This window comes from Myodes glareolus, chromosome 4 (assembly GCF_982192425.1).
Source record: "Myodes glareolus chromosome 4, mMyoGla1.1, whole genome shotgun sequence".
In the NCBI taxonomy this organism is placed as follows: domain Eukaryota; kingdom Metazoa; phylum Chordata; class Mammalia; order Rodentia; family Cricetidae; genus Myodes; species Myodes glareolus.
The window spans coordinates 73,134,146-73,151,221 of record NC_142029.1 but is presented as its reverse complement, the minus strand read 5'-3'; the positions used below and the strand labels follow the sequence as shown (position 1 = coordinate 73,151,221).

At 46.6% G+C, this 17,076-nt stretch overlaps 1 protein-coding gene across 1 annotated transcript; it reads left to right on the top strand.

The window, feature by feature from the left end:
* Positions 1-203: 203 nt before the first annotated feature.
* Positions 204-10,465, top strand: Foxr1 (forkhead box R1). The gene is made up of 6 exons (XM_048417018.3): positions 204-686; positions 7,711-7,785; positions 7,885-8,114; positions 8,319-8,548; positions 9,762-10,000; positions 10,396-10,465. Exons 1-6 carry the CDS (start codon positions 626-628, stop codon positions 10,446-10,448), a joined length of 888 nt encoding a protein of 295 aa, XP_048272975.2. The 5' UTR covers positions 204-625; the 3' UTR covers positions 10,449-10,465.
* The last annotated feature ends 6,611 nt before the right edge of the window (positions 10,466-17,076 follow it).

The following is a 17,076-nucleotide window of genomic DNA, read 5'->3' as shown; positions in this document are numbered from 1 at the left end:
TAGACAAGGTTGGTCTAGAACTCACAGGGATCTGCCTGCCTTCTGAGTACTGCGATTAAAGGTCTGCCGTAGCCACGCCCTGCTTTGTTATTTTTCTTTAAGGTCTGCTGGTCTAGCACCTTCAGCCTGCCCCTCCATGCCCCCGCATTTTAACTCTTCCTACCCCCCTCCCCTCGCTAACCCACTCACCCTTGACCCCCGGCCCCTTGAGCCAGCGTTTCTCGAAAGACTAACCCTCAAAGTAGCTTAAGGTAGCCTTGAATTTGCGCTTTCTACCGAGTGTGGTTGTAGGTGTGTAGCACGAAATCTGGTTTTAGGCGGTGAGGGTCTTCCAACTGCTTAGATAGACTATCAGCTGAGCCGCGTCCTCAGGCTGAGGAAAGCCTGGTGATCAGGAGCTCCGGGTGGAACCTGGGGCAATTGGGAGTGTCTGGAGGGGCTGCTCGGCTGACCGCTCCCACCCGCTCAATTGCCCCAGGTGTTTGAGGAAGCACCTTCCACTCAGGCGAGCCTCCGCACTGGCGCCGGCCCGAGTCCTCTATCCTTTAAAGTGGACCCCAGACTCCAGGACCAGGACTTCTGGGCCAGCCTCCATGGCCAAGTGCCGGGCTTGCTGGACTGGGACATGAGCAATGAGTGTTTCTTGTCCTTCACCACGTCGCACCTGCCCAAGTACATACAGGAACGTGAGTGGGGATGTGGGGGAGGGGCTCGTGGGTGGCAGCATCTCTCTCTCTCTCTCTCTTTCTCTCTCTCTCTCTCTCTCTCTCTCTCTCTCCTTTTAGGCTTCACTTGGCATACTGAAGGCTTTATTTTTCGATATAAAACAGTCATAGTTCTCTTTGGGAAAATATCCTTGCCCCTTTTTTGCTTGGTTGTTGCTATTTGTTTTTGTTTTGAGGCCCTTTGTTTGTTTTTGAGACAGGGTTTCACTGTATCGTTTGGAACCTGTACTGGAACTAGCTCTTGTAGACCAGGCTGGCCTCGAACTCACAGAGATCCGCCTGCCTCTGCCTCCCAAGTGCTGGGATTAAAGACATGCCACCACCACCCGGCTTTGCCTCAAGCCTTAACCATTGACCTACCTCCGGGCTCTTCCTGTGGGCCACGCCACTTGTGTTGTCCTAGAACCAAATAGATTTAACATTGCCGAAGGGAGGGTGGGCCAGTATGTTCTCTCTAAATTTTTCCTCCTCCTTGGACCTGACCTGAAGTTCAATTGTTTGAAGTAATTACTCTTGTGTTAAAAGTGTTCTTTTTTGTGCCTTGCCTGGCAAAATCGTTGGGTTAATACTACCTTTTCCCCATTAGTCACATCCACCAGCACCACTTCCACATCTAAATGCCATCCATATGCCTCAGTAGCACAGGAGTGATTGAGCCCAACGATTTTAGATCATCCTAAAGGTGGCTTGTGCAAGGCCCTTCCTTGTCTTTGTTTCTGGGAAGGTTTTGCGTTTTGTTTTGAGACAGCGTCTCACCATGTAGCCTTGGCTGGGTCCCTGACTTGGTCTTATTTATCCAAGAAGGAACAGCAAGTGAGCAGGTGATTAAATGTCAGGGCCTGGGCTTCTGGGGAGGGGGTGGATTGGTGACACAAGTTTTGAGATTTTTGGTATAAGGTTGGAATTCAAGGAGTAAGAATAGTTGGAGCAAGGCTGAACCCTTGAGGCATTCCAGTGTAGAGACTGAGGGAAAAGAGATAACCTCCCCAGAAGACAACCAAGAACCAAACAGTGGTGGTGTTACACAGGAACCCTGGTGAGAATTTGTTTCAAGAATTGAGGTGGGGAGATAGAGGTGGGAGGGTCCGGAGCTCAAGGTCGTCCTTGGCTTACAGTTCAAGGGCTGCTTGGCCTTGAGACCAGCCCCCGCCCCCCCAAAGAAAAGAAATGGAGGGAGGAATAGAGGTGGTCAACACAGGGTAATGGGGTAAACCTGATCAAATACATTGTGTGTGTGTGAAAATGTCGTTTTTGGTTTGTTTTGAGACCAAAATGTCGTTGTTTGGTTTGTTTGGTTCTGTTCTATAGATAGCCCAGGCTGGTCTCCAACTTGAGATCCTCCCACCCAGTCTCCCCAGTGCTGGGATTACAGGTGTACAGGTGCAAGCTGCTATTCACAGGTTCCCACGATCTTTTTTTTTTTTTTCTTTTGTTTTTTTGAGACAGGGTTTCTCTGTAGCTTTGGAGCCTGTCCTGGAACTAGTGAGTTCCAGGCCTCAAACTCACAGAGATTTGGGATTAAAGGCGTGTGCCACTACTACCCAGCTCCCATGCCCTTTTACAGTTAATACATGCAAGTCAAAAGTCTCAAGAGCTAGGCATGGTGGCATATGCCTTTAATCCCAGCGCTTGGGAGGCAGAGGTAGGCAAATCTCTAAGAGTTCATGGCCGGTCTGGTCTAGATAGTAAATTCCAGGACACCATGACTTAAAAAAAAAAAAAAAAGTGTTGCACACACTTGTGGATGCTGAGGTAAGAAAATCTCAAATTCTGGAGCATCCCAGGCTACATATTAGAACCCTGTCTCAAAAGGATGGGTGGGGTGGGCAGGAGTTTTAACCAGGAGTTTAATTCCTGGAACTCAGGTGAGAAAGTGGCCTTGACCCCCACCCCCACCCCACACACACATAAAAGAAATAGATGAGTAAGTAAATAAATAAATGTTTTATTTTTTAAATCACTAAGTTACATTTTCCACTTACAAAGCCACTTGAAATAGGTGTGTTGCTAACTCTGGCCTGGATCCTCTGGCCCTCACCACATGTAGGCATGCACCACCATTCCTTGCTTCAGTATACTTGACATTTACTATTTATTTATTTACTTTTGGTTTTTCTTTTTTTTTTAAATTTTTTTTTATAATTTTTTATTTATTATGTATACAATATTCTGTCTGCGTGTATGCCTGCAGGCCAGAAGAGGGCACCAGACCTCGTTACAGATGGTTGTGAGCCACCATGTGGTTGCTGGGAATTGAACTCAGGACCTCTGGAAGAGCAGTCAGTCAGTGCTCTTAACCTCTGAGCCATCTCTCCAGCCCTACTTTTGGTTTTTCAAGACAGGGTTTCTCTGTGTTGTTCGGAGCCTGTCCTGGAACTCACTCTGTAGACCAGGCCGACCTACCTCTGCCTCCCAAGTGATTCCATATTTTTTTATGTTACATTTTAAACATTTATTTCTGTATGTGTATGTATGTGAGCTTGCACACTGCTGTTAGTGCACATGTGTGCTTGCACGCTGCTGTTAGTGCATGTGTGAACATCAGCCCTTGCTGTGGGGGTCAGTTCATTCATCCTATTATGTGGGTCTCAGAGTCTAAACTCAAGCTGGCAAGCCAGGCAGCAAGCTCTTTGACTCGCTGAACCATCACGTAGGTTCTAATATCGCACAACGTTGCTGTATGATGTTTTGCATTCCAGATGTAATCCTTGCACCTCAGACTCTCAAGTGCTGGGATTACACGTGTGTACCCTCACCGACCTGACCCAAAGTTGTTAGGAACATTAGCAAGGAAAGGAAATGAGAGTACCCTTTCTAATTACTGAGTTGTCCAGTAAGCACATTGTCTCCTTTCAAACAATAACCTAATGATGTGGTGGCATATACCTTTAATCCCAGGACTCAGGAGGCCAGCCTGGTCTACAGAGTGAGTTCCAGGACAGCTAGGGTTGTTAAACCCTGTCTCAAACAAACACACAAACAAACAAAGTCTAGGGTCAAAAGGGATGCCAGGTGAGAAAAGTTTTAAAAGTTTCAGGGCCTGAAAAGATGGCTTAGCTTTTAAGAGTGCTCACTGCTCTTGCATCTACAATGTCACAACCATCTATAACTCCAAGTGAGGGGACACCCTCTTCAGGCCTCCCTGGACACCACCAAGTGTGCATGTGGTGCGCGTATATACATGCAGGCACTCATACACATAAAATAAGCTATGGTCACGCCCAGCCTCACCTAAGACATTTTTATGGGATCCTAAGTATTTAGGTACGTAAGCACAGGTAGAGGCAAATCTCTAGTCCACATCCAGAGTTCCAGGGCAGTCAGAGCTACATAGAGACCCTGTCTCTAACAAAGCCAACTATATAGGTTTGTAAAGTTGGCATGCAAATCAAACATGTGCTGATAATAAATCTGTGGGAAACTTATTTTAAAACGGTTCTTTAAAACACACATAATTTAGCAGCTTGAGCGGTGACTCAGCGGCTAAGGGCGCCTAATGCTCTTGTGCCAGAGGACCCGGGTTTGAGTCCCTTTGGCGCTCATAGCGGTTGATAAGCGATCAATACAGAATCGCTATCGATGAATGAATAATCGCAAAAAAAGCCACATAATTTTTCCGTTATTAAAAATACAAACAGATTTACATACAAATGAGATAAATGTGCTTTTTTTAAATGTATTTTATGTGTTGGTGTGTAGGTGTCAGATCCCCTGGGACTAGAGTAACAGACAGTTGTGAGTTGCCCTCTTTGGAATTGAACCCCAGTCCTCTGGAAGAATAGTCAGTGAGTGCTCTTAACCACTGAGCAATCTCTCCAGTCTCAAATATGCTTATTTTTACATAGAAAATTAAATTTTGGTCGAATCTTTGATACTACAGAATTTACGTAGAGTATCTTCAACAGTTTTCAGAGTTGACTGATATTTTAATCTTTTAATCGTACTGTGAATGCTTTCCCTAAATGTAGAACAAAATGGCAGAAATCTATTTCTGTGCCACTTCAGTAGTTGAAATTCCATCCTAACCTCAAAACAAAACTCTATGGAGTATTTTTAAATCAAATATTCTTTGTTTTGCTTGTTTTGATTTTTTTATATTTATTTATTTATTATGTATACAATATTCTGTCTGTGTATATGTCTGCAGGCCAGAAGAGGACACCAGACCTCATTACAGATGGTTGTGAGCCACCATGTGGTTGCTGGGAATTGAATTCAGGACCTTTGGAAGAGCAGGCAATGCTCTTAACCACTGAGCCATCTCTCCAGCCCCTTGTTTTGATTTTTTTTTTTCAAGTCCGGGTCTCACTATGTCTCTCTGGCTGACCTGGAATTCACTATATAAAATAAACCAGGCTGACTTTGAACTCACAGAAATCCACCTGTCTCAGTCTCCCAAGTGCTGGGATCAAAGGCATGCACCACTACACTAGCGAAATCAAATATTTTAACACAAAACAATCCAAATATATCAGTTGAATACTAACTGAGGAATGATGACAAGAAAACCTTAAGCATTTAAAATGCTTAAGTGAATGTAGTATTACACTTGAAAGTCACAGACAGACAGGTCTGTGAGTTCAAGGCCAGCCTGGTCTATATAGCAAGTTATAGGCCAGCTAGGATGTCTTAATGAGACCCCATCTCAAAACAATCTTTAAAAAAATATTTTGTCGCTGGGCAGTGGTGGCGTTTGCCTTTAATCCCAGCACTCAGGAGGCAGAGGCGGGAGAATCTCCTTGAGTTTGAGGCCAGCCTGATCTACAAGAGCTGGTTCCAAAAACAGCCAGAGCTGTTACACAGAGAAACCCTGTCTCAAACAACCAAAAAAAAAAATCTTATTTTGTGGTGTTGGAGATTGAACCCAGGCTTGTGCATCTCAGATAAGGGCTTCACTGATGAACTACAACCTCAACCCTGAGTCTTTGTTTTCTGTAACAAAAACAAGGGGCCAGGGAGATGGTTCAGTGGCTAAGAGCATGTAACTCTGTATGTGAGGTTCTGAGTTTAAATCCCCAACACCTGCCTCAAAAGCTAGACATCGGTGTTTGTGCCTGTATCCTAGCGTTTAGGAGTGGAGTCAGGTGTATCTCATGAGCTCATCAGTCAGCCAGCTTAACCCAAAAGGGGGAACTTCTGGTTCAGTGAGAAACAAGAACAAGGGGCAGCCTGACGCCTGCCACCTGAGTCCCATATAGTGGAAAGAGAACCAGCCCCTTCAAATTGTCTTATGATGTGCAAGCACCATGACACATGTGCCCCACAAACTAATTAACTTATTGCTTTTTTTTAATATCAGGTGGAGCCTGATAGAGGAAGTCATTGGAATCCTGGCCTCCACATGCACGCATGCAGGGGCATGCACACACACCCCGTACAGACTCGTGTTCTCCCAGACACAGCTCTACAACATACATTCACACACAGACAGGTACATGGACCTCCAGTGCACTTGTACGTGTTCCACATCTCCCACATACACACATACATATACAGGTGTCCAAACATACACATGCTGTACACTCCACACGCGCCACCCACAATAAAAACAAGAAAGGTAGACGAGATGACTTAGCAGGTGAAAGCTATCATGCCAGATGACCTGAGTTTGCTCACCAGAACACACGTGGTAGGAAGAGGAGAATCAACTCTATACTTTTTTTTAAAATAAAAGGTCTTTTTAAATTTTATTTTATGTGCATTGGTGTTTTGCCTGCATGTATGTCTGTGTGAAGGTTAGAGACAGTTGTGAGCTGCCATGTAGGTGCTGAGAATCGAACCCAGGTCTTTTGGAAGAACAGCCAGTGCTCTTAACCACTGAACCATCTCTCCAACCCTGAACCAACTCTTTTTTTTGTTGGGGGTGGCGGTGTGTGTGTGTGTGTGTGTGTGTGTGTGTGTGTGTTGAGACAAGGTTTCTCTGTACAGCCCCGGCTGTCCTGGAACTTACTCTTTAGACCAGGCTGGCCTTGAACTCAGAGAGATCACTTGGCCTCTGCCTCCCAAGTGCTGGGATTAAATGCATGTGCCACCACTGCCCTGCCTCAGCCAAGGAGTTTATTTTGGAGTATTATTTGCCTATGCAGAGACTGTAAGTCACCATCTATAAATCCAGGGCTCTCAAGTCTACCTACAGACCGGACCCCAACTGTCTGTGACCTCCACTTTCAGTCTGCCTTCCCATATGAAGTTGTAAGTCACACTTTAATAAAGTAGGGGTATAGAATAACACTTGTGGGCAGGGCTAGGGGATAGGTTTTGTTCCAAACATGACCTGATAAACTATCTTGACAGCCCAAGAAAATGTCATTTAATTTTAGATATGTTAAGCTTGAAGTTGGCCATAGTAGTATGCCTGTAATCCTGGGAGACTCGGGCAGGGGGACGAAGACTTTGAGGCCAGCCTGTGGCTTATAACAGGACCCCATGTCAGGAGGAAAGGAGCAAAAAGGGGAGAGAAGAGTAGGAAAGAGGGGAGATACTGAGTTTGAAGTACTTGTCAATAGCTCAAGGCCGTGCGGTGGTGGCGCACGCCTTTAATCCCAGCACTTGGGAGGCGGATCTCTGTGAGTTCGAGGCCAGCCTGGTCTACAAGAGCTAGTTCCAGGTCAGCCACCAAAGCTACAGAGAAACCTTGTTTCGAAAAACAAACAAAACAAAACAAAATAGCTCAAGTAACAACACCCAGTCCACAGCTCTACTTTAGAGACTGGCAGAGAAGTCTGGTATGTAGGTAGATTTGGGAGCCCTGGATTTATGAATGATAACACATCCATAGGTGTGTATGAGGTTGTTCAGGGATAGTGTATGCAGAGTGAGAGAAAAATGCAGAAACTTTGAAGGTGGGAGGTGAAGGGACTACTAGTCTCTATAGCTTCATACAACCTTGGCTAGCCCACAGCGCCCCCAGAAACTTTCAAGTCCCCAGATTGTGGGGTAACAGTGAAAATTCTATGTCTTGACTCTCTTTCTCTTTCTTTGCCAGTTGCCAAATACAGACTCCAAATAGTTAAACCACCAACATTGCCTTTGGAAAAAATACCCAACCCTGATAAAGATGGTAGGTAGTGAGCTCTCTGGACGTGGTTTTGTTTCCCTGAGCTGGGGTTATCTCTCCAAAGCCAGTGAGCTATGGTAAGTCCCTTTTCCCTCTGCACAGGTCCAGACATTAAGCCCAATCTGTGGATGTGGGTGAACCCAAACATTGTGTATCCCCCCGGCAAGCTGGAGGTCAGGAGACCTAAAAGGGTCTTGAAGGAGGAAGAAGCCAGCTGCTCCGAGGCTTCAGGGGCACAGCTGCAGCTGCCGTCTGCCAGCCAGCCATCACCTCCTCACAAGCAGAAGAAGAAGCAGAAGCACACTGTCTCTTCTCCTAGCACCTGGGAGGAGGTACGGATGAGTGGGCACAGGGTCGAGGCATCAGCAGTTGGGTGTCTGAGGGCCAGTAAAAAATGAACACCTTGAGAACTGCTCTGTGCTCTTGGGTTGGGGAGAAGCCCAGATGGTGGATGCTAGACTGCTCCCTCATCTGCCACTGTATCCTGGAGCAGAGGCCAAGGAGTCAGGACCAGATCCTACTCTGTGCCCCTCTAGCTTACAGAAGAGGAGGAGGCCAAGGACCAGGATGACAGCTCCTCTGTGGCTCTCCCATCCCTTCCCACAAGGGCCCCCCTCCAGAGTCGCAGAAGGCTTGGACAAGCTATCAGCCCAGAGGGGAGGCTCTGGTTCCGTCCCCCTCTCAATTACTTCCATCTAATTGCCCTGGCACTCAGAAACAGTGCCCCCTGTGGCATCAACGTACAGCAGATCTACAGCTTCATTCGGTATGTGCCCAGGAAGCCTGTGAGGAGGGAAAGCGGGAGGGTCAGGGTCTAATAATTTCCAACCTGGCCATGGGCTGCTGACTCAGTTTCCCCATCTAGGCTTGAGCATATATGTATCATCCTGGTTTTCTTTCCCAGGCAAATGCATGCCTACCCCCTTCCGCCTCTTAAAACTCAGCCTTCCCCCGGATATCAGTCCACCTGGGCCAGACTGCAGCTTCTCCCACTGCCTCCAAAGATTAGCCAGAATAAAACCCTATATTCCCAACAACATCTTCCACCTACTGCCCCTTAGACTGTCCTGACTGGCACAGAACCCTGTACCCTCTGGGGTCAAGAAAGCCTCACTGAGGATTTGCATTTAGTGTATGTGCACATGCACACGCGTGCGTGCGTGCATGTGTGTGTGTGTGCACATGCACGCGCGTGCGTGCGCGCACATGTGCATGATAGTTGAAGTTGAAATTATGGCCTCATTTTTGAGATAACTTTGTAGCTCTGATTGACCAGGATCTCATGATATAGACTAGAGTAGACTTGAACTCGGAGATCTACTTACCTGTCTCCTGAGTGACAGTGTTTCTCTGTGTAGCCCTGACTGTCCTATGTAAACCAAGTTGGCCTCAAAACCAGAGATCCACTTGCCTCTGCCTCCTAAATGCTGGGATTAAAGGTGCGATACCACAACTGACTAACATTCAGCTTTGATATTCATATCTGAGTGAGTATTGGGAGAGGCCTTCCCTGATTTTAGGCAGAGAACTCAGCATGTTGGTTCTCTCATGGTTTGCTATCAAAATCCTCAACCCTTGAGGGAGGGGCAAAAACGAACCTGGGGTTGGGGACAGTAAAGTGGGTTTAGGAGGAGAAAGTTCTCAGCCGAGCAAGGTGGCACATGGTGACACAGGCCTGTAATCCCAGCACTTAGGAGGTAGAGGTAGGAGGCGGACCAGGAGTTTATGGTCATCCTCAGCTACCCAGAGGGTCCAGTGTCAATCTGAGCTACATTAAGACTCTCTCAAAAAGACCAAAAAAAACAAAAGGTGGGTCATAAGCGATTCCGGGATTGTGGTTCTGCCAGCAAAGGGCTCCAGACCAGCCTGCCCCGCTTCACCCTGCTAGGAAGTTCTGAGGCTCCTGGCCCTGGGGGAGAACAAGGCCTAGAATTTTTCAGAGGACCCACACCCTTCCTACTTTTCCTCCCTGTCCACAGAAGGCACTTCCCCTTTTTCCGGACAGCTCCAGAAGGCTGGAAGAACACGATCCGTCACAATCTCTGTTTCCGAGACAGCTTTGAGAAAGTGCCGGTCAGTATGCAGTGTGAGGCCCACACACGGCCTCGATCCTGCCTCTGGAAGTTGACTGAGGAGGGACACCGCCGCTTTGCGGAGGAGACCCGAACCTTGGCTTTCACACGGCTGGAAAGTATCCAACAGTGCATGAGCCAGCCAGGTGTGAAGCCTTGCCATGGGTGGGTCCAAGGGTGGGGGACCTGAGGCCTAGACCCTAGGCTAGATGTGCCTGCCAGGCTCCCACTCTAGAGACATCTGTAGGAAGCAGGGAGACTAGGAGTGGTTGAGATCCTCTGAGACCTCCCACAAGAGTTGAACTAAGCAGTAGGTTGGGAGGCCATGGTTGTAGCTGGCGCTGCCGGCAGTCCAGCATGCTGGGAAATCACATACGAGCTGGGTAAGAAGTACAAGGGGTTCTGTGCAGAGACGACTCTTCCATAGCAAGCAGAAAGGCTTCAGAAGTGGTAGCATTGAAGCCTTGAGCTCTGTGGGACAGCATAGCAGACCCGGGAGAGAGCAGGCCAAGGATGCAAGCTCCTCCTAACTCTCTTACAGATACGATGCCCTTCCTCTTTGACCTCAAAGAAGAATCAGCCATGCCCTATTAAAGTTTCCTTTAGCAACACCTGTATGCGTGTGTCTGTGTGATCTCTGGATGAGGCCAGGCGGATGGGTCCAAGTGGGAGGTGGAATTCAGCTCCAAGAATGAGAATAGGGGTTCTGCTGGGTAGTAGAGGCGCATGCCTTTAATAGCACTTGGGAGGCAGAGGGAGGTGGATATCTGGGTTCTAGGCCAGCCTGGTCTACAGAATGAGTTCCAGGACAGCAGGGGCTACACAAAGATAAACCCTGTCTCAAAAAAACTGAAAGAGAGAAAATAGGGGTTCTGGAAACTGGAGGATGCTCCTGAGGCAATGAGGCAGTTGCCTGATAGGCACAAAGGGAAGAAGCTTCTTTTCCTTCAAAGGAGGAAAATGTTCAACTCTCTTCAGGTTCGTGGAGCATGAAGATCATCTTGGGAGATGCTGGTTTGTAGCAGTCAGCCCTGGCAGTGCCACCTGCTCCTTCCGCTGGCAAACAGCTGCTGGTTCTAAGCTGAGAACAAGAGATGGGCTCTGCCCCAGCTGCAAGGGAGGGACAAGTGCTTAGGGAACAGATCACCATGCTTGTCTGAGAAATCATAAGTGTAGGCAGGCTGGCCTTGAACCAAGACCTGCTTGCCTTGGCAGCTGGGACTTCAGGCAGACTTCGCCATAGCTGACTTGTGTTTGAAAACTTCAGTCAGTAAAAAGACAAAAGAGGCTGGACAGTGGTGGCAGACACATGCCTTTAATCCCTGCATTTGGGACACAGAGGCAGGTTGAGTTTGACACTAGCCTGGTCTACAAAACAAGTTCCAGGACAGCCAGGATTATTACAGAGAAACCCTGTCTCAAAAAAGAAAGAAAAAATTCCTTACAGGTAAACCCAGCCATTTGGATTTTAGTTAATTCCAGACGGAGTCAAGATGACAACCAAGAACAGCCATCCCAAGTCCACCCCTTGTCAACTTGACACAATCATATATCCTTAAGTCATGTTTAATTTCCAAGTGAAAACAATAACCATGACATAATTATGCCTGACATAACTATCCCGTGTACAATAGCTAAGGCATGTGTTTAACCAGGTCATAATTATGCTTAACAAGGTAGACAACTCTTCCCTCACACAACGGCGAATACATTTTACATTTTGAAATAGGTAGCAATGTCCCTTTTAGTATCGCAAAAGTGAACATAATCACTGGCAGTCTTTTAATTGATGTTACATTACATGATAAATTGAAAGAAAGTACTAATATCTGTGCAAACATACTTAAAGTGTGTCAAGCACTTGTCATCTTGTTTCTGCAACTGGTCATGTGACCTTGGCTGGTTTATAGCTACCTTCCTCTCCTATCCATTCTGTATTTCCTGTACCCTCATGAGCACTGAAGCAGGTCTGTGCTCTTCCTGGAGGAGTGACCCACACCTTCATTCCTGAAGAGTCTGTTCCCTTTGTCATCCCGCCTGAATTAGGCTGTCATTTCCTACTGACTTCAATCATAGGACATCACGGCACCAGAAGACACCCTAAAGATCTCTTGGACTCAATCCGATTTCCCCAGGGCAATCTGGATCAATCACTCCTCCTAACACTGTTATTTCTTTCTTGGCTTGTTGACTTGAGGGCATCAGAAGCCCAAAGTGGCCAGGAGGAAATCTGAGCTTCCAGATCAATGGAATGTTTGTTAGCTCCTGGCAGGTGCCTTTGTTCCCTTATCAGGGAAACAAAACTAGGCCAGCAGAATTTAAGGAAGGAAACAAAGGAAAAGATTTCCTAGTGGGTCACTTGGGGTGATGGTGAGTGGAACTATTCCTTTTTCCACTCCTTGGCTCCTGGACCTGTGGGTCTTTGCTATGGGAGAAATGGTACCATATATTGGTTGCTGATTCAGAGCATATACCACCTTCTTGAGAACCCTGCTTATCCCTCCGTGCTGCTGCCATCTAATTGGTGCAGTAACTGTCTTCAAGAGGCCATTTCATCTTCTGTCAGGCCAGCTACTTCAGGATGGTGGGCAACATGGTGAATTCATGATTGTGGGCCTGCTGTTAGACTTCTCTGACGTTCCTTTGTCAGGAGCAATATCATGACAGTGGATAAAACATTCTGTAAGTCTGTGAATGGTGGTTTTGGCAGAAGCATTACCACCAGGAAAGACAACTCCATAACCAGAGCAAATATCTACTCCAGTAAAGACAAAGTGTTGTCCTTTCTATGAAGAAAGTAGCCCAATGCAATCAACCTATCAATTGGTCCCTGGCTAGTTACTCCAGGGAGTGATGTCAGATCTGGTGCTCAGTGTTTGTCTCTGCTTTTGGTACATCTGGCCCTCAGTAGCAGGTGCAGCAAGGTGAGTGTCGATCCGTGTTGTCAGGTCCACGCATAACCCCCATCTCTGCCACCATGGCCACTTTGTTCATGGGCCCATTGGGCAATGACAGGAATGCTTGAGGAAAGAGTGACTGGCCACAAAATGGATCATCCTATCTGCTTGATTACTGAATTCTTCTCTGCTGGTTGCCTTTTGATGAGCATTTACATAGGACATTTCAAGTCCCTGACCAGCCAGCCAGTCCATTGGCTATAGACCATGAATAAGTCAGTTGCACATCTGGCCATTTCTCCTTCCAAATTAAATGCACTGCTCAAAGTTCTTTCTACTGGTATCTTAGAAAGGGGTTGTAATGCCATAGCTGTCCACTTCCGGGTGGTTCCTGCAGAGCCATCAGTAAGCCAGGCAGAAAGAAGGCCCTAGTCTTCTCTTCCTCAGTCTACCGGTCATAGGGCACACCCTAGAAGGCTCTAACTGCATGCTTGGCAGCAGATGGCACTGTGTAGAAATCAGTCATTTGGGCAGCTTCTTCATGTAACTTGCTTATGCCTTCAGGACCTGCCTGTGCCTGATCACAGATGTATACCACTTCTATTTGATAGTAGATTTCTGCCGTGCAATCATAAAGTCCTACTTTATGACTTTATGGGTTAGATAGCACCCAGCTCGTGATGGGCAACTTGGGTTGCATGGTAACTTGGTGACCATTGTCAAACATTAAGTTTGCACAAAGGCCCAGTAGCCAGCCTAGAGCTGCCTCTCAAGAGGAGACTAGTTGTCTGCAGATGATGGTAGACCCTTGCTCCAAAATCCCTGTGGTGTCTTCTGTGGTTTATCTACAGGAGCCTGCCAAAGGCTCCAAACAGCATCCCTATCTGCCACTGAGACCTCAAGTACCATCAAGTCTACAGAATCATATGATCCAAGCAGTAGAGCAGCCTGTACAGCACCCTGGACCTGTGGAAGAGTCTTCTGTTCCAGGCTCCACTCAAAGCTCATGACTTCCCACACCGCTTGATGTGTGGGGTGGAATAACCCCCAGGAGAGGAATGTGCTGTATCCAGAATCTAAGTAGGTTTACAAAACACTGTGCTTCTTGCTTAGTGGTGGGAGGAGCCAGGTGTTAAGATTTACAGCGAGAGTGGGACCCTGGCGGATTCCATGGAGGGTAAGGACCGTGTGAGAGAGCGGTGGGTGACAGATAGGCTATAGGGACAGAGTTTGAATGTGGAGTTTATTATTGAGAGGAGGGTAGAAGGGAGGAAAGGAGAGGCAAAAGCCTGGGAAGAGAAATGGGGGAGTGGGTAGAGCTTGTCTCTTTTTTATTTTTTTTTAAAAATTATTTATTTATTATGTATATAGTGTTCTGGGCATCAGATCTCATTGTAGATAGTTGTGAGCCACCATGTGGTTGCTGGGAATTGAACTCAGGACCTCCGGAACAGCAGTCAGTTCTCTTAATCTCTGAGCCATCTCTCCAGCCCTGGAGCTTGTCTCTTAAAGGGACCCTTTGCACCTGCCTGGGTGCATCCTGCAAGATGACAGGACAGGCCACATAATGCCTGAATCCTAACACTCCCATCTTTTTCTTATTTTAAATGGTAGGGAAATTAAAAGGAATAGCAGTTGGAGCAGGGATGGAGTACTGGGTTCTCAAGACAGCTTCCTGCTGATCTGTGGGCATTGAAATCTTGGGGAGCTCTGAGGAAGCTGGGATGCTAGCCACATCCCGGGGTAGCTGGTTGTTTCACTGCTGTCCAGGCTCTGTGGAACTGTCCAGTCTCTCTTGGACCTGGGGAGGTGCTGGCAGAACAAAGGACAAAGTTAAGTTTAGGGAATTTTTTTTTTCTTGCCGGGCAGTGGTGGCACATACCTTTAATCCCCGCACTCAGGAGGCAGAGGTAGGCGGATCTCTGTGAGTTTGAGGCCAGCCTGGTCTACAAGAGCTAGTTCTAGGTCAGGCTCCAAAAGCTACAGAGAAACCCTGTCTCACAAAAACAAAATAATAATAATAATAATAATTTTTTTCTTAAAGTCCTGGTGATTGAGGGGGAAGGTGTCAGGACCAGGGAAAGGTGGGAAGGCTCGGACTCTTCGGGTAATTGAGGGAGGGGTGCATCTGACCTGAGATGAATCCTCCCAGTCAGCTCCCTCAAACTTACAGGAATTCTTTGAGTTTGTGAAAACATAAGTTTTAGATACATTAGCATTTTTACTGTTTATAATCTGTACTGAAATTTGTTTTGTAGGAATGGCATTGTACTCATGTCAGAAATGACGGTGACAAACTTTTTTGCACAATGAAAAGTATCTTTTAGGTCTATAGTTAGAAAGTGACCAAAGGAAACTTAAAATCTAGTGTAAATAAGGGTTACCAGTCCAAATGATTGCTCCCTCCTACTCACTTGGTCCAATCAGGACAATGTTGTTATATAGAGAACCAAAGGGATAGTTTGTGGAAGAGACAAATGACCAAGATCTCCTCAAACTAAGCTATGACGCAGAGCTAGAGAGTTACTGTATCCCTGAGGGAGAACTGTAAAGGCATGCTGCTGGCCTTGTCAACTGAAAGCAGATTGCTTCTGGTGGTCCTTATGAACCGGGGTACCAAGAAAAAGGCATTTCCTAGATTAACAGCTGCATACCATGTACATGAGATGTGTTAACCTGCTCAAAGAAGAGCACCACATCTGGTACAGCAGCTGCAATTGGGGTCACTGTCTGGTTGGGTTTTCCATAGTCCACTGTCATTTTCCCATGGTCCATCTGTCTTCTGCACTGGCCAGGTAGGAGAGTTAAAGGGAGTCACCACCCCTGCGTTTTTCATGTCCTTGATAGTGGCACTAATTTCTGCAATTCCTCTGCCTCCTGAATGCTGAGATTAAAGGTGTGCACCCACCACCATCCAGCGAGACACTGCTTTTGATTCACTTTTCCTTGGCAGTGACAATTCTAAAGGTTTCCATTTAGCCTTTCCAACCATAACAGCCCTCACTCCACAGTTCAGGGAAACAATATGAGAATCCTGCCGATGTCTAAGTATATCTATCCCAATTATACATTCTGGGACTGAGGGAAAAAACCACAGAAGTTTGGGGGACCCACTGGACCTACAGGGAGTTGGATTTAAGCCAAACCTCCATTAATCATCTGACCTCCATAAGCCCCTACTTTAACTAGAGAGCCACAGTGCTTCTTGGGATCTATGGGAATCAGCCTCAATTCAGAACCAGTATCCTCCAATAGACCCTGGGAAGTCTGATTGTTTCCTTTTCCTCAGTGTGTGGTTACCCTTGTAAAAGGCTGTAGGTCCTTCTGGGGAAGAACTAGAGAAAGGCTAACAGTAAAACTTTAAGTATTTTATCAAGGTCTTCCTCAGGAGAACTTGGTCATCCCTTCTTCATGGGGTTCTTGGTCTACAAAGTGGCTCAAGTCTGGAAGATGATTCATGGGCCCAGATTCCCTTTTGCCATGATCCAATGTAGCCTCTCTTTCATTTGCTTGAGAAAATTTCTGCTTATACAGAACAAACAAAAATGCAGTAGACTTCCTATCTGTTTCATGCCTGGAAACGCCATGATTGATCAGCCAGTGCTAAAGATCCATATGGGTCATGCCACCATAAAAATCCCTTTGTGTGTGTTGTCCACTATGGTGAAGCCATTATAGACATTGCTTTGTCTGTGCTGCCCATTATGATAACTATGATCATCTCGCTTTTGGCATCGCTAACTCCTGCTACATCAGGACCCAATTAAGCCCACTGCATTTAATTTCTCCAAAGGTCCTGAGTTCAATTCCCAGCAACCGCATGGTGGCTCACAATCTGTAATGAGGTCTGGTGCCCTTTTCTGGCCTGCAGGTGTACATAGAGACAGAATGTTGTATACGTAATAAATAAATAAATATTAAAAAAACAAAATGTTGATACTTCTTCCATATTAAATCTAGATTCTTCACACAATATCAAAAAGCTCAGCCTGATTCAGTTTTATGTTACTTCCACCTTATCCCCGCCTTTACTCTTCCCCAGTCTTCTGCTTGAATGAATTAGTAAACTTGTTAAGCTCCTTACGAATGCAGCGCGCACCTCCGCATGGACTGCGCTCTTCACCTTCCCTCTAGGAGACTGCTTAGCAGTAGGTCTGGTCAGAGATCTAGAGGCAATTATCGGTAGCCCTGAGGGAGATCAGCATTATCTTGTCTGCCTTCTCCTTCAGGGAAACTCACTGCTGGTTTAGCAGATAATGGTGGATTGATTTCCTCAAGGGTTTTGAAAGGTGGTATTTTAGGAGGTGAGGGTGGAGAGACTACTT